Here is a 17,622-nt window from a genome sequence, read left to right as displayed (position 1 = left end):
CTATGCCTTCGTCACACAACACATAATAAGATATGTATATACCTACTTGCGTATATATGGACATAGATATACATTTACATAGCTTGCCTAACCTCCATAGGCATGGCCAGATTTTCGTGTCTTTTGGTTTTATTTTGAACGTGAATACATCGTTGAATTATTCTGCACGTACTCGTCGCCAACTTCGGACGCACTGTGTGTATAGTCGCCAAGTCATACTGCGTACGTTTTATTCTCGTACACTTCCTTTTGTCGTTTTCGGTATTGCACCAGCGCGCATACTAACTAAACTGTGCCAGTGCCAGTGCCCAGTGCCCAGTGCCAGTCTACATCACTTTCTTTTGCAACGGTATCACAACGGTGTGGTGTGACCATAATCAGATTTTTCAACATAGAGTGCAAGTGTTGTAGTGACCGGTGGACAATGGCGGGTGGTAGTAGATAATCAACCCCAGTCATGCATAGTGGTAATCGCCAACTACGTGTAATTGTTGACCACAATTGCTAGCCAGATCCCATTCGGCGTTCAGCACTCACACGTAAACATCCCTGCACCAGCCTCTCCGGGCATACGGGACTTGGCGGAGATATCACAATTATAGACAAGGCATACACCGCACAACGTGTTGCCATTAAGTACGCACGTAACGTACAAAAACGTATTTGAACGTGCAGTTGATGTGGACCGTTCGGTACGCGGCCAATAAAACTCAAAGTCATCTGAACGCACGTCGCGTACGGTCCGTACACGGACTCGGTAGGATTCAATTGGAATTACTAATCCGAATTTGCCGAATTCGTCAGACACAAATTCGCATGTGCCAACCGGAAGGCCACACTAACGCCAGCCGATAACCTTCATACGTTTCCTCATTGTAAATTAGACCGCCTCCCTCACTTATAGTTAAAATATCTCAGTGAAATTTTTAAATGATACACGCTCGGTGTTTAGTGTGAGTGTTTATATGAAAGTGAAATTATTAAAAATACAAAATTATAATTGTTAATTGTAACATTTAACAAGTTCATAAAATATAGAATTTCGTGCATACGTATGTACGTGTTAATATTGAAATAAAATGAATTGGAATCTGCCACAAACGTGTTTGCATGGATGAAAGAACATGCCCATAGAGATCGTTAAAATATATGTGATTGAAAACGTTGTTAAAACGCACAAAATATACGATTTATAAAAAGTCAAGTAAATTTACTAAATTCGTCTTAAACAGTGTGATAAGTGTGCCATAATATTAAATACATACATACATGTTTTTAACTGAAGCAATAGTGTTCACACACATTTTCGTATTGACGCAGTTATAAAGCGTTTAATTATTGTACGGTTTCATCGGTGCAAAGTACCATTTACTAAAAGAACTAATTAGTCAGCATTCGTCATGTTGCCCTATCAGGCCGTTGCCATGGATTATGCTGGTTACCAGCGGCAGCCCACGCCCGGACATCCTGGAAATCACATGTCAGCTATGGGTTCGCTGAGCATGCCCGGTGTGGCGGCTGGCCCCTTCACACACTCATGGCTGGTGCCAACGCAGGACCTGTGCGCTATGCCATATGGCAAAATGACGGGTCAGCACCAAGCCGGCGGAATGCACGGTCCACAACAGCCCATCGAACCAGGGTCAGTTTACAAATTATTTTATTCATATTGGCTAATTACTGTCTCTAACCCACAATTTTTTAATGTACGCTTTTTATACGGAGTATTTCTTCGCATAACTGTTTATATGTTATCAGTATGGGAATTAATTTATTTGAATTAGTACATTGAAATTTGGCTAAAGCGTCAAATTAAAAAGGTGTGACTGGAAGATACAAAAATGCGGTGTAAACGAAAGTAAACAGATTCCTCGTGTTAACCGATCTTAGGACTCAGGCTAAGCGTGTTATTAATCGTACATGAGTATGAACAATCGTTCCCTATTGCATTGAGGTCCCATTGGTGTGTCAAATTCACGACGGATATTAAACATTTTAACACATATCTACATATAATGTATAGATATATATTCGGTCCGGTAAAAAAAAATCATTTTTTTTCCAATAGATGGATTTATTCTGTCCCAGTATTTTCAGAATAGGAACGAAGGTTTCCATGAGAGTGGCTTTATGAAATTAGTTTCAAAATGAAAAAAAACTGTCAAACGAGCTGGTGCATATCTCACCTACATCGGAACATTCTAATTATGCTAAAAACAACTTCAATATAATAAGAAATTAATTAGAATAATTTCAAATGTCCGTCTAAGTTAAGGGGTTAGATGGGTTTCCGCGGTACAAAGAAAAAGTATTTCTAATATACATAAATAATTTGAAAAATTTAAAATGGGATATCAAAGGTACATATTTGAACAATGTCTCTAAAAATTTTAATATAAAAATGTTGAAAATTCAGCCGTTGAGACCTCATCTCCCTGGGTGCCTCACAAAAAAGTGCTCTTGCCGTGGACAGCATAACTTATTATTGGTTCAACTAAAATAAAAAGACCTAACATACTCGGTTAGTACATATGTACATAAATCTCGTTTTTGAACGAAGAAAATAAAAAAAAACTAAAAATTTTCATTTTTTCTCAGACCTTGAAAAAAATCTAATTTTTTCGTAAAATTTTCGCCATTTATTGGTTAAAAAAAAAATAAGTTGTAATGAATCAAGAAAATCCTTCGTTCAATAACTAGATACATATTGTTATTTCAAAAATGTGCACACAATTTGAACTAAATCGATGAATCGTGTCCACGGACTTCGAAAACACAATTTCGAGAAAAACGCCTAGCCTCGAGCGCGCAAGTTTTTAAGGCTGTTTCTCCGAAGTTTCTATAGCTCAGATCAACTTGAAAATTTAGGACAATATTCTAGAGGTGTTAATATCTACACAGAAAAAAATATTTTTTTTTTAAATTTTTGAAACTCACCTAAAACCTTAAAAAGCCCATAATATTCCAATTAGATCCTACACAGACCCGCATAAGGTTTCCAATGACTCATTCCCTTCCATATTCTATTTTTTTTAGTTTCTCAATGCAAATGTTAAAATGTAAATGAAAATTAGGTCGCTTTGTAAATACATCATTATGAAATAAGTGAACATTTTGAATTATATACATATGTATGTCTTTGTATATATGTACATATGTATGTACATATGTGTGTTAATGTCTGAGTTAGTCAATTGGCCCGTGGCAGTCACATGGACAAAATAGCTGTCTGTTAAATTTGTCCAGTGGTTCACTACATTAATTCGTTTAATTGCCCAAACAGATTTTTAACACTTCAAGATACACATCTTTGATGTCAGTGTTCAGCATGCTTTCAAACTCTCCGCCAGGTAACATATGTACATATGTTGCGGCAAGTTTGGAAAGACAAAACCCAAAGAAGAAGCTAAGGTTTTAACGGAATCGTAATAAGCCAACATCTCATCAAGAAAGGGAAAAGCCGCGAATACATTGTTGTTGTTGTTTCACATACCAACGCACTAAAAGTGAAGATATAAAAATATTTTGTAAAGGAACAGATGTTCACCGCCGAGAAATGTCACTATTATTTATGCGCATACACATTGTTACATAGTTTCTTTAATATAAATACATACATACATACATGCATACATATGTATTAACCAACGTGGGTACGTTTATTTATTATTTATGTATGTATATACACTGCACTGTCGTCAGAACAACATCTAACCAAAGAAGCCGACATGAAGCACAACCGAAAATTCTGAAAAATTCAAAAGGAAAGATAGTGACGGAAAAAACTCGAAACTTGCAAATAAAAATGATCTATGCATATTCATAATTGCAAGTATTCGCAAAGTCCACATACCCTTACATATACATATATGTATGTATGTACATCTGTATGTACATATGTACATACATATGTATACTATGCTTGTATGTAGTTAATAAGCAAACATCTCAGTTTGACATCTTGCAGCTAAGCCAACGCTTTTGTGAATGACAATTCCGCAATGTTAGTCACGCTTGCAGATGAAGATGCAAAATGTTGCACATGCGTACATTACACATAAATGCCCCTATGCTTGCATATGCACATATGGAGGTACATATGTGCATTTGTTGGAGGAGTGTACACAGAGTACCATAGCTAAACAGTACCAACAAAAGCTTATACACTTATGGACCAAATAATAGGTGTGAACAGTTTTTACTTAATAACTTTGAAATGTTTGCAATTAAGACAGTTTTGTTTTAGTTATAGCTTTGCTTTACTTGATTAAATGCAAATATGTCGGAAATTTTCTTTCAGAACATTAAAACTGAAATATTTTTCGAAACAAGAAATAACATTGGTCAAAGTAATAGGTGTAAAATAAATATATTTAAAAAAAAAAAATTAAGTTATCCTATATTCCGTTCACAGATTTCTAATAATCTGTATATCCTCCGTATGTTTTCAATTCTACTCGACATTAATTGAATTAATTTTTAGCTGATTTCCAATGGAGTATCATGCGAAAGTTCCTTAGTACTTGTCTACAGTACTTGTCCAATAAATTACGAACGAAGAAAAAAATATGCAGAGTTCTAACTTTAATCATTAATAAAAACATAAATATTTGGCGTATTATTATTATTTAAGTTTAATGTATACAGCATATAAAAAATAATTTTTTTCTAAAATACGCCGTGTTTTGAAATGAAAGGGCTGCCTATCTATTCCTAAGGTCACTCCACAAGTTCTCAATCGGGTTGGAATCAGGGGATTGGCTAGTTCATTGCATACCGGTCACATTTACATACATCCTTGAATCACTTAGATACCAACCTCGATATATGTATGTTTCGGGTATCAAGCATATGGTAACACAACGTTTTGTAACATGGCGGTCATTGTGTTCTTTAGCCAAAATAAATGATCAACGCCTTGCCAGGAGAAACCTGCCCACATGCAAAATGTTTCCGCCCTCATGTTTAATTGTCTTTTGTGGTGTATATAAAATAAACTTTTTTTCTTTAGGCTGGCCGACACTTCTTTTACAATCATTTCCGTAAATATTAATTTTAACTTCATCACTGACTCAAATATTTCGCCACTTTTTCGTGTGTGGAACCGCACTAAATTTTATGTTTAGCGGCAAAAGCTTTTCTCTCCTGCATGTGGATCTTTCGTAGAAGAGGAATTCTTCTGGCTTTATGTCCTGGTTCACTAATCGACGCCAAATTGTCCACGAGCTAACCAACTGCCGCTGCGATTTATTGTGAAGTCACATAATGGTCCTTTTTTGCCATGAACAGTATGCGGCGATCTGCAGTCAGGCAAGTTTTTCTTAAACCGCCACGAGTTTCCTATTAATTTTTTTTGATTTAGAGCATTAGTTACAAAGTTTCCCCACCGCCCTAACATATTTGCACTGAATTTCTACGTTTTTCCTTCATCACGCAATATTTTTTACCAATCGACGCTCTAAATCGGTGCAGTGGCTTTTACGACCCATTCTAAATAATTTCTACTTTTCAGTTTGTGATATTCAAAGGATTATAAAATTATAAATACTTCAATACATAAATTGATATGGAAAGTACTTCGATATAACCACAACTGCAAGGAGCTACCAAGTTTCTCTCATTTCGTTTTCCTTTATATACAATATTTATTTAAAAATAATCCCAATATGAATACAAATAACTGTGAGATGTGTTAATATACGTACTTTCTGAATTATCAATCTCTCTGTAAGTGCTTAGTAAAGACATTTTTATAGACAAATTTGCGTAGAGTGCATATCTTCTATTTTCTTCAATAACTAAGCTTGAATAAATACACATTATGTACATACATACATATAATATGCGAATTAATAAAATAAACATTAATACTTGTTCTCAAAAATCCTTATTTTTCATCATTTCAAAAAGATTTGAAGATAAGGAACTAGTCATGAATCTTTGCATACGGTTGCATATTGTTACTCTGCAACCAATCTTCCGCGTAAGAACGGAATTTGCCATACTGCAGTTTGAAACGGCACTTACTTTCGGTCCGATTTTTATCCATTTCAATGCAATACTTTGTCAAATTAATGGCTGCTACTTACAAGACATCTGGCAATATTTAATGTGTAGGCTCTTACATTTCTTATTTTTTTCACAACAAATATACCTTCTATTATCGGATATTACATAATTATCGAAAATTCGTCAACGTCGTCACCCAGCAGCAACACCAGTATTGTTAGAGCGATTATGAAAATGAAAAATCTTCCAAATCATCGAATGGGGAAAATACTGTGTTTAATAGCCAAATTGCATTAAAATGAACTTTACTTGCTATGTCTTGTTGCACCTTACCTTACCTTGACTGTCATATGTAAGAAGAAGCAAATATTTCACCCATTGTTGCAGTTGACGTAAGAGGCCGCATAATGGTGTGAAAGACGTCATCACTTTGTCAAATTTACAAACTTACAAACATCCATTCATCCATTCACACGGTCATGAAACAAATTGCTGGCAATTATTTATAGATTCCGTCCAATGTTATTGTGATGCATTGGCTTTAATCCCGATTTTTTGCTTTTTCCATAAACCCGCACCAAAACACTTTTTTCTTTTAAGTGTTGTTCGAGCTGAAAATTATTTAAAGTGAATTCTTGGAGACAATAGTGGAAACAACTCACATAGGGATGCAGTTTAAAGATACGGATAATAGTTTATATGTCTGGTATTCGCTAGCCAATTAGTCTTTTTGTCGAAATATTTCTTAAATTGTTCTTGTGTTATTGCAATAGTCAAAAAAGCTTTTAAGAGAGTACATACCTCTGAAAGTTTGCTGTTTATTCTTGATTATTGCCGATGAATATTTGTAGGCGGAAAACTAATTTTTATTCCAGCTTCTTATGAATGTAAAATATACGCAAGCAAATAATTACTTTGGTCAAGGCAAAATCTAAAATTTCAAAGTGTTTGTTGTGAGTAAGTTTTTATTTTTCCTCAAACTCTTCAAATGTTAATAATAATGTATCAAAAATTTGAATTTGAGTTTTTGTGTGGAGGTCTTCCTCTTCCTTTGTTTCCCCCGGCGGGTACTGCGTCGTATACTCTCTCTTAATTCGATGAACTATGTCAATGCGATATTCGCCGTTGCCAAAGCACAAAGGCCCATTAATCTCCGCATAACCTTGCTCTCGAGAACTCCTAACGTCGACTCAACAGATGTTGTCATCGTCCATGCCCTTCACCATATAGCAAGACGAAGATGATAAGTGACTTATAGAGTTTGTCTTTGTTTGTCGATAGAGGACTTTACTTCTCAATTATCCGAAGTAGCACTTATTGGCAAGAGTTATTCTGCGTAGGCAAGAGTTCGAGGCTGACGTTTTTGTTGGTGTTAATGCTGCGACGATGTGAGTAGTTCTATTTTATACCATTCTTTCACTATTCTGTGAACTTATTAAACATGATGTTATGTTATTTTACCTTTTCGATAACGATACGTTTTTATATTTAATAAATATAATATATAAAAACCGAATCGAACAAGATTGTGAAACACTTTCATGTGTTGGCAAGGCTCTACTTTAAAAATTGTTGCGAAAAAAATCAAGATTCAATATTTTACGAAATTGTCAATTTAATACTTATTTACGGTATATGAGGAAGAAATCAACCAATAAAATGCAACAACATTATGTTAGGGATAATAAATATATTTATGAAAACATTCAAATATCACATATATTGACCAACGTAAATGGCTTAAAGTCAGCTAGAAAATAGGAAGGCATTATAGCCGGTGTAGTTGTTCTAGGAAAAGGTCCGGGTTCATAGAGTTAACTTGAGGCATTACTAGGAATGCAAACGATTTTTGTCAAAAATCATCGATGTTTGCCATCAATGCTTCAAATCTAAAAACGTCGATACATCGATCTTGCCTGGACCGATGTTTTATTTCGATGTTTTTTATTCAAATTCTTTTTTAGAATTAAGCAGAAATCCTCTTTTTCGAAACACTTTTTCACACTGTCATGTATTTTGCTGTAAAATACAGATAATTTGTTGGTGGAATGTGGGTTTGCAAATATTGATAACTCATTTATAAGTAAGTGGGAAAAAAGTTTTACAAAAAAATTGAAAATAAACTTCATGTTCAATTCTAATTCCTTGCCATAATTTTTTAAGTTGCTTGTGAGCGGTTAATTTTATGATCCAATTCTAGGCAGGTATACATAGTATATATAAATAATTGTGCTTATATTCACGTCTACACCAATAAAGAATTGCGCCTTCAAAGTCAAAAAGTAAGGTCTAGAACTTGTATATAAGAAGTTCAGATGCTTCCGCCACATGCAAAATCATTTTTTCCTTAAACAGTTTTTAGAGACTGGCGCTGGTACGTCGGAATCTTCCGCTGAGTGTGAATCAGAGCATTGGTTTGATATTTGGAGCCACCATAAACATTTAGACAACAAAAATAGTGTGAAATCTAAGTTATCCAATTTATCTACAATTACATCAACAAAAGTTGAAGTGCAAATGTCTCTTGGATCAGCTGTTGCTCCTATCAAGCAGAATCTAATAAAAATGTGGATTGATATGAAAAGTGTTTTTCCGGAGTTTTACATACATATAAATATTTTGCCATTGTGGCCACTTCAATTCCGAGTGAACGATTGTTTTCTAAAGCCGGAGCAACTATCACACAGCAGAGAAACCGCTTGACAGGAAAAAGACTTTCTAAGTTCTTGTTTGTAAATTATTTTTTAAGTAAATAACTTATTGTGTGTTTTGAAACCTTTCGTATCTATTATTTATTTATTATACTCTTATTTAAAAAACTAAAAGACATTTTCTGGAACTTATATTTATAGGATTCTCGAACTACGGAAGGAAAAGTCTCGAGACGCAGCAAGATCTCGACGTGGCAAGGAGAACTACGAATTCTACGAATTGGCGAAAATGCTTCCTCTACCTGCGGCTATAACAAGCCAATTGGATAAGGCTTCCATTATAAGACTGACAATAAGTTATCTGAAATTAAGAGATTTCTCTGGACAAGGCGATCCACCATGGACTCGAGAGCCGTCGAGTAGTAGCAAATTAAAAAGTAAGTTGGTTTTTTAAAATATAAAGACGTCTGATAACTTTTTTGATAAAAAAATAATAATCCGTTGTAAAAAAAGGCAAATATGTACTAATTCAGCCAACTAAGCTAGAGGGGTGATTATCTAATTTTTTTTTTTTTTTGATTTTAAGAGAGAAAAAAATTTCAAAAAACCCATTGGGAGAGCTTCAGTTTTAGTCAATACTGTATGTATATAAGTATTTATATAGGCTCATTATCATCCCACTCCGGATGGTACGTAGTAAAGATGGCAAACTCGGCGTTTCACGTTCGGGTTCAAGATAAACTTTAAAAGCTCTTAAGATTATCGCTTATCATACAATTATGTAATAGTTACGAACTTATTTATTTTTATCAGGTGCTGCAATTCGACGTAGTCCTGCCGTAGATCTATTTGAGCAACATCAAGGCACACACATATTGCAGGTATGTATATATGATTGCAATCAAAATCATAGTCAAACTAATTTTGATTTTGATTTGGCAGTGAGAATGTGTCTTTATTAATTATACCATAGCTATATTAAATACTTAGTACTAAGTCAATAACAGTAGCGGGCTAAAATGTTAAGTTCATACACATTAGTTTAGGAATGAAATATCTATGAAGTATGATATGCATATGTGTACATATGTCCAATTGTAAATGTATTTTCGTTTTTTTCATTTTTCACTTTTAGTCACTAGATGGATTTGCATTAGCTGTTGCAGCCGATGGACGATTTCTGTACATATCGGAAACGGTATCTATTTACTTGGGCCTCTCACAGGTAGAAATGACAGGAAGTAGCATATTCGACTACGTCCATCAGAGCGATCACGCAGAAATTGCCGAACAACTGGGGTTAAGCTTAACCAACGGTGGCATTGCAGCTGGTGGCAACGGTAGTGGTACAACTGGGCTAGCGTCCCCCACATCGGGAGCGTCAGACGACGGTGTTGGTACACATGGAACGAATAACCCTGATGGTGAGTATGCTAAGTAGCATTTCTAAAAGAGTTCGTTGAACCGAAAAAAAGCAAATGTATTTGCATATGTACTTACATATAAATAGCAATAAATATATATACATATATATGTATATGTATATGTGTATATAATGTTTATATGCTTATAAATATATATAAATATTCGATTAAATGCAAGTCACTAATACTTGTTTGCTAATATAACATAACTGTTGTCGCATATTTCAGTGTCTGCACAAATGACCGTGTCCTCAACCAGCGGATATAAAGGCTACGAGCGATCGTTTTGCATTCGCATGAAATCGACACTCACCAAACGAGGCTGCCATTTCAAATCCTCCGGCTATAGGGTATGTACGAGCACACAAACAAATATGTCGCTACATACTTGTATGTATATACTATATTATGTGTATTTAGTAAGTAATAACACAGACCAACATAATATACACATGTACTGTAATGAAAATGACACTGAAATACATAAGAAGGCTCCTCCTATCCCGTTTAGTAAGTAGCTTTAGAGTTTTAGTTCTCTTTCATATAATAATCTACACAGATATCATTCTATATGTAATTTTGGCATTGAGTAGAGTTCTTACTTTTAAGTTATATTCGTTGAGGTCAGAAACAATGAGGCAAACTTTAAAGTGAAATTATATCAACATATTTATATTTCACCATCCCATTACCCACTTATGTATCTGCAGGCAAACGATCAATCGGTCAATGGTGGTAAAAATGGTAAACCAACGGGCACTAATTATTCGGTACGTATCAATTCAAATCAGGGGCAAATTTGGCTCTATTTGTTTCTCTTTTGAGAGTAATTGATTTCCTTATGCATACATATGTGTACATTAGAAATCCACTAGCTCTATATATATGTATATATAACCGAAATGTGAAGTAGTGCATGCCACTTTTCGTTGATTTGAATATAAATTTTACTAACTTCGTTCTTTTGTCGGTTGCTTATTGATCAGATGAGTGATCAGTTGCACACTCCCTCGCTTATGATCTGTATTGTATGCCGCACAGTACATTTCCTGAAAGGCGTACTTCAGTTTAATCCCGTTAGTATTTACCAAAGTCCCAATGTTGTATGTCAACTCCATTTCTTATGTCTGACTAACGTTTAGTAAAAGGTAGTAAATTGGTTTGCGAAATATTTGGTTTGATTGATCAGTTTGAATGTGGACAGCCTATCAATAATTATTTGTAGCGTTGAAATTAGATTTTTCCTTTTGTATTTGTACTTTTAAGTTTAAAATTATTGTTTTCGATGCAGGAATTTTCTCACTCCATAATTCACTTATGAGATCGTCTCAGTGTGTCGCTCCGAAAAATCACTGATTTAAAATTTGACAAAGTGGCGGCGGTTTGAACAAAATGTAAATGTATCGAATTTGGCCATTTTTTCTACAGTTTTTCGTAGGAAAAAATTGGAAAATTAAAAAAAAAAAACTAAAGCTTCCATAGCGCGATCGAGAATAACGTTAAAAATGTTCTTTCCAAATCGGAACTAGATATCTTCAAAACTCTTTCTTTGAGAGTGGGAACCGTTTTGAAAAACACCAAGCTGAGAAAAACGCGTTTAAAGATTGGAGTCGCTATGTTCCCCACTCTGTTCCTTTCTATAAGAAACGCTGTAGCGATCGTAATAATTTTAATTTCGATTTCAAAACTTGAGAGAATGTTTATTACAGTGTATACTATCCGATAATGCAGAAAAAAAAATCGATTTTTGGAAAATTTCACACTCAGACGATCCGTTAAGTGTGTAGTAACGCAATAGCTGGATGTTAGGCTTAAACTTCTAGTTTTGAGGAAAATAAAAATACATTTACATACATACATATGTGCGTATGTATATACCATATTCACCTTACATAATACTCCCATATACAAGGGATTTCGCACAGTGCGGGCATTCTTACGAAATATGTAGTCCTGCTCATTTTGCTTTTAATTATTTTAACACAACTTTTATAATAAACAATTCTCATTGATATATGATCTCCTAATATTTTTCCAATTCGTATATTTATTTTCTAATCTGATACAGGTAGTTTTGCTATTGTGCAAGCTGCGACCGCAATACACGTTCTCACACACACGAAAATCTCAGCCTCCTTTGTTGGGCATGGTCGCTCTAGCGATTGCCCTGCCACCGCCTTCCGTTCATGAGATTCGTCTGGAATGCGACATGTTTGTAACCCGCATCAATTTCGATTTTCGAATAGCACACTGTGAGCCAAGGTATGTCGTTTGTTATTTATTAGAAATAATATTGAATATGCAAGTTTATAAATCTATATACATACATACTGATATGGAACATATTTATGTATGTACATATATAGTGTGATTCATTTTGAGGTTAACTACTTTTTTAAAGAAAAAAAAAGCACAGCAAATCAAATTTTAAGGGGAATGTATATCATCATTCGAAAGAACATTCTTTGGCATTTTTTTGAAGATTAACTCTTTCAAATGTTGGCCGCGACTACGTTTCAGACGGTCCATCCGTTGAGTTCATTTTCGATAACTCGTTCAAGCGTTTCGACTGGTAACAGGCGAATGACAAACGTGATTTTTTGCTCCAAGCCCTGAATCGAAGCGGGATTGTTCACATAGACTTTTTACTTTACATATTTCCAAAGAACGGTGTGATATCACACGATCTTGATGGCCAATCGACCGACCCAAAATGTGAAATTATCTGCTCACCGAAGTGTTCTCGCAATAAATACATTGATTGATACGATATGTGGGAAATGACGCCGTCTTGTTGAAATTAAATGTCACCCAGATCACGAGCTTCAATTTCAGGTATCACCAGCATCATTTTTGAAGAAAAATGGACCGATGAAATGACAGCTCTAGAACCGCTTCAGGTGATTACAAGTGCGGCAATTTTACTTGTTTACAAACCCATTGAGCCAGAAATGGACCATCGCTTAACAAAATTTCGGTCGAAAAGGTTGGATATTTTTGAATCCCTGGGTCTCAAGATGAGTGTTGATGTTTCGAATATTACGCGCAGTAGGCCGATTATTTTGACTATAAGTTCTAAATTGTTCCGGTGTAAGTCTTTCCATGATGAAACGCCTTACAATACTAATGAAAAAAGTACCTCTACTTGGATCACACGTTATATGTACATATGTATATAGATATAGAGAAAGTAAATGCATCTTGAAAAAACGTATATATTGGCTAACTGTTAATATGGATTTTCCAATCTATAAAGGGTGTCTGATTTGCTGGACTACAGCCCCGAAGATCTTGTCAACAAGAGTATGTACAACCTATGTCATGCTGAGGATGCCATTCGGTTGCGAAAAAGTCATATGGATCGTAAGTGTTTATCTCCATTTATCAATTTGTTTTTGTATACTCAGTTTTGCCTATGCGCTTTTTAATTACAGTAATAGAAAAAGGTCAAGTTCTCACGGGGTATTTTCGGCTGATGAACAAGAACGGCGGCTACACTTGGTTGCAAACCTGTGCAACGGTAGTTTGCAGTACAAAGAATGCTGATGAGCAAAATATAATTTGCGTCAACTATGTAATCAGGTATGTTATTAGAATCTCCAAATGGCGTATGTATGTACCAAAAAACGTTTTTAATTCACTTAAATATTGCAGTAATCGAGAAAACGAGAATCTCATATTGGACTGCTGCCAGATGGAACCTACTGTGGATTGTATTAAACACGAAGAACTTGTCAGTGACAAGAACTCTGGCTCGCCTAACAGTGATGCCGCGCCCGACGGACAAGCCGGTGTTGGTGGCAATGCGAAAGACTCACCACCCAAGGCTGATGGTGATGGGCACAACCAACGTTCACGTGGACGGGGTTCAAGTTCCACTGTTAATACAAACTCTAGCAACTTAACTTTAGTTAAAGATAGTCCTAATTCTGTAAATGTTGAAATGGAAAATGGGACGAGTTCTTTGCCAACAACTGTGGCCACACCAGCAGCAACCCCTACCACAACAACAAAACGCAAACGAAAAACCAAAGCCTCGCTGCAAATCGAGGAGAATTCGGACATAAACACAGTTAATGTTTCGGACACAGATACTCAACCGCAAACGAAAATACCAACCATAGAGAGGGAAGTGCCACGTAGCCGTTTGTCATCGACAGTGGAACAAATCCCACAGCAGCCGCAGCAAGCGCATATTTCACAACAACAACAAACGCAGCAACAAATACAGCAGTCACAACAACAGCAAGCGCATTCTGAGGCTTCCGTGAAGGATTTGGAAAATGCTATGACAAAACACTTGCCCTCACCCGGAATAAATAGTAGCGATGCTGCAGTAATCGCCACAGATTTTAGCACAGACGCGCTCTTAAAACAACAGCAACAAAACGAAAAGAGCAGCACTATACAGTGGATCGGTGCGCCACATTATCAACAACCAGCGCAAATGCCTGCCACCGCGCTGCTGCGGCAACTTTATGCAAATCGAGAAAGCGTCATAAGAGCTACAGCACGTCAAACGCCGACCGGCGTCTTTTACGGTGACCAACAGGGTGGACCGTTGCCCACTCCACCAGGCAGTGAGTCATCCTATGACAATCACCAATATCTACAACTTCATCCCGCCCATCCACAAAAGTCCTCTTCAGATGCATTCACAAACTTGGTATCCACATATGGTGGTTACCACACCTCTATCGATTATCATAATGCTATGACTCCGCCTAGTTCAGTATCTCCGCGTGACAGCAACAATACCATAAATGCAACCAAAGCAACCTCTCACAACAGTAACGGCTATGATTACACGGACTCACTCCGTGTTCAGTATTCAACACCGAATAACGCCGGCGAAAGTAGTGGCACACCTGCACTACCGCTCAAGCCACAGCCATACTCGGCCGCAACGGCCACCATGCACCATCCGCACCCAAGTGCCGACGCATCCAGCATTACATACGGCAACTTAGATCAATCACAATACTTTCCACCACATTCCAGCTTTCATTTATATCATAAAGGTACACCACCCAGTGGCTGGTACTCGACACCATCATAGGTCAGCCTTCAGAACTGCAATTTGCAGCAACAGTGGGGAATGCAGAAAGAACAACCAATGCAGCAAGTTGAACTGCATCCAAAGGAGAGTTGGGATATTGTTGGAGCACTTGGAAAAGTTGCCAGAATGTTCTTCAGTGCCCGTAGGGGTAATTAAAGAGCGGGCGGTACTACTAACTCGAAAGAAAATTGCCTTGCTTGTTAAACTCACGCATGCAGCGCGAAATATAGCGGCCCAATTCAACTGTAGCGTAATATGGTTCATACATACGCATACATACATATGTATTTACAAGTATGTTCAATAGAATCTAAGGAAAATATTGTTTTTTCACACTATCGTTCGAAAAATTGTACACAACTTCTTTTCCGAAAACCTACGTGGTCGTTACTAAATATTATTATGTGTACTTATGTATGTAGTTTTGAATGACCATACATACCTATACATGCAAACGGGTATACCTATACATGTAAGTATGTATGTGTGTATGTACATACTATATGCTTCGACTAATAACTTTTGTGAAATTCTAAATTTCCTGCTTAAATTCGTGATGTCTTAAAATGTACAGATTGGTACATGTACATATGTTTGTACGTAAGTACGTCCACCTTTGAATATCACAACTATTTAATCAATTATTTTTAATTAGAAAGGCGTTAATCCGCTTCGTAGAGCTCTAAACTCTCCGACGTATAAATAGTATATACACATGTACATATTTTACTGTTAAATTTTGTTTTACCTTTCCATTTGAATTTGGCTTTAAATACATATTTTTTCAAACACTAGACACACGAATACTATAAAAATCTGTAATAAAAAATACAATTGTAAGTAAAATATGATTACGAGCACATCAAGCATTTGTACATTTCAGAATTTAAAATATTTATAAAATGAAATATGTGAACTAACTAAAATTGTATATTTTTCGGATGCTATAAGGTTATAACTAAGGAAATACTCGAAATGAACAATTTCCAATTATTAATGGATAACAAATAACCAATTGCTTATATAAGACTTAGATAGTGTGCCAATAATGCAAAGACAAAAAAATATTATAAATTTAAGAAATTAGAAGTGCATTTTGTATTGTTATTAATTATTTAAGCTACATACTAGCGATTTACTTAAACGTTTATATACAATTAAGGACAGATATCTGCATGTCGCAAATACAACCCTATGACATACATATCAATCATTTTTGTATTTTGTTTCTCTTCCCGTGATGGAAGTGCACATTCCTTGCAAGTTTTGTGTGAATTAGTGCAATTATATGTATTTGTATGTGAATATACATATGCATGTGTATATGTATGTATAATATATAGGAACGCTTAATTTCAAATCCCATTCGATTCCCACCGCTCATTCCGAAACTTATTTCGTTAATATGATTTTGCAACTGTTAAGACGAATGAAAGTTGGCCTGTAAATACCTACTCTATATATATATTATATATACATGCATATATGTATATATACACATACACATATACCTATATAAACTACAATTCGGTTGTATGTGCATACGTTTGAACCCAGTTAAAAGTAAAATAGGTAAAAAATATAGGTGGATTTGAAAAGTACATAATAATAACTGCACATACATACATATACTTAAATAAAATAAATGGAAAAATTATATAAAATTACCTTAATATCATATAGACGTCTCGTGCAAAAGCAATAAACTGATTTCAAGTAAGTACACACACATTTTATATATAATATGTATGTACAGTGAACTTCCCCCCTACGGTCAGTCCTCATAATCGGACAGCTTTAATAACTCCAGAGTAGATTTTTGGGGGGAACTATATTATTTTACACTGGCAACTCCAAATTTTTTTCTTCGCGGAGTGTCACTTATAATGGAAATAATGTATAACTTTTAACTTTTGGGGTTCTCAACTCATGGTATAGCGTACCCTTCGGCCAGCAGTGGACATGGACATATTGCGGAATCAACGTTCTAAAACCAATCAACGCTTCTATATTATAGGCAAAATTCTTGAGATTCCCTAAAAACATGAGGGGAATTCTCTTGCTCTTGCAAGATTGCACGATGACACAAAATGCATAAATCCTCTACCGGAATACGCGAGGCCATGAGAGCACCCAGAAGCTAGTGATATATGAACAGCTGATTCGGTTAATTTTTTGTGAGTGACCATTGTGAATTGGCGCACCTTCTGCATTCATTCCTAAAGCAAAATGTAACAAATTTTTATATTTTAAACAAAATGTATAAGATTATAAAATTTAAATAGAAATTATTAAATCTATTTGAAACTTACCTTCCTCAACAATTTAACGGCGACATCTGTCTTTATGAAAAATGACAGCTGGCACAGGTTTACAATTATTTTTTTCGTGTCATTGCTCGAAAATAAACATGCGTTTTGGTGTGACATATTTTACGGCCATTGCAAATATTTTATTGCGTCTGTGTTTTTATTGTGTC

General features: G+C 35.5%; 1 protein-coding gene across 2 annotated transcripts in view; it reads left to right on the top strand.

Moving 5' to 3' along the window:
- LOC120778071 (protein trachealess) overlaps window positions 1–16,353 on the top strand; it is a 37,714-nt gene extending 21,361 nt beyond the window's left edge. Inside the window, exons 4-12 of one of the 2 annotated variants that reach the window (XM_040109763.1) lie at window positions 8,862–9,097; window positions 9,474–9,541; window positions 9,796–10,084; window positions 10,313–10,434; window positions 10,795–10,854; window positions 12,153–12,346; window positions 13,341–13,447; window positions 13,519–13,666; window positions 13,739–16,353. In XM_040109763.1, the coding sequence (XP_039965697.1) occupies window positions 8,862–9,097; window positions 9,474–9,541; window positions 9,796–10,084; window positions 10,313–10,434; window positions 10,795–10,854; window positions 12,153–12,346; window positions 13,341–13,447; window positions 13,519–13,666; window positions 13,739–15,143 (2,629 nt within the window). In that variant the 3' untranslated portion in view covers window positions 15,144–16,353. The remainder of the gene's footprint in view (window positions 1–8,861; window positions 9,098–9,473; window positions 9,542–9,795; window positions 10,085–10,312; window positions 10,435–10,794; window positions 10,855–12,152; window positions 12,347–13,340; window positions 13,448–13,518; window positions 13,667–13,738) is intronic. The other variant, XM_040109762.1, reaches the window with a different exon arrangement.
- Window positions 16,354–17,622: the final 1,269 nt, after the last annotated feature.

The sequence above is a fragment of the Bactrocera tryoni genome, chromosome 5, assembly GCF_016617805.1.
Source record: "Bactrocera tryoni isolate S06 chromosome 5, CSIRO_BtryS06_freeze2, whole genome shotgun sequence".
NCBI classification, from domain to species: Eukaryota; Metazoa; Arthropoda; class Insecta; order Diptera; family Tephritidae; genus Bactrocera; species Bactrocera tryoni.
The sequence above is the reverse complement of the archived record's forward strand: the minus strand, read 5'-3'. Positions and strand labels throughout refer to the sequence as shown.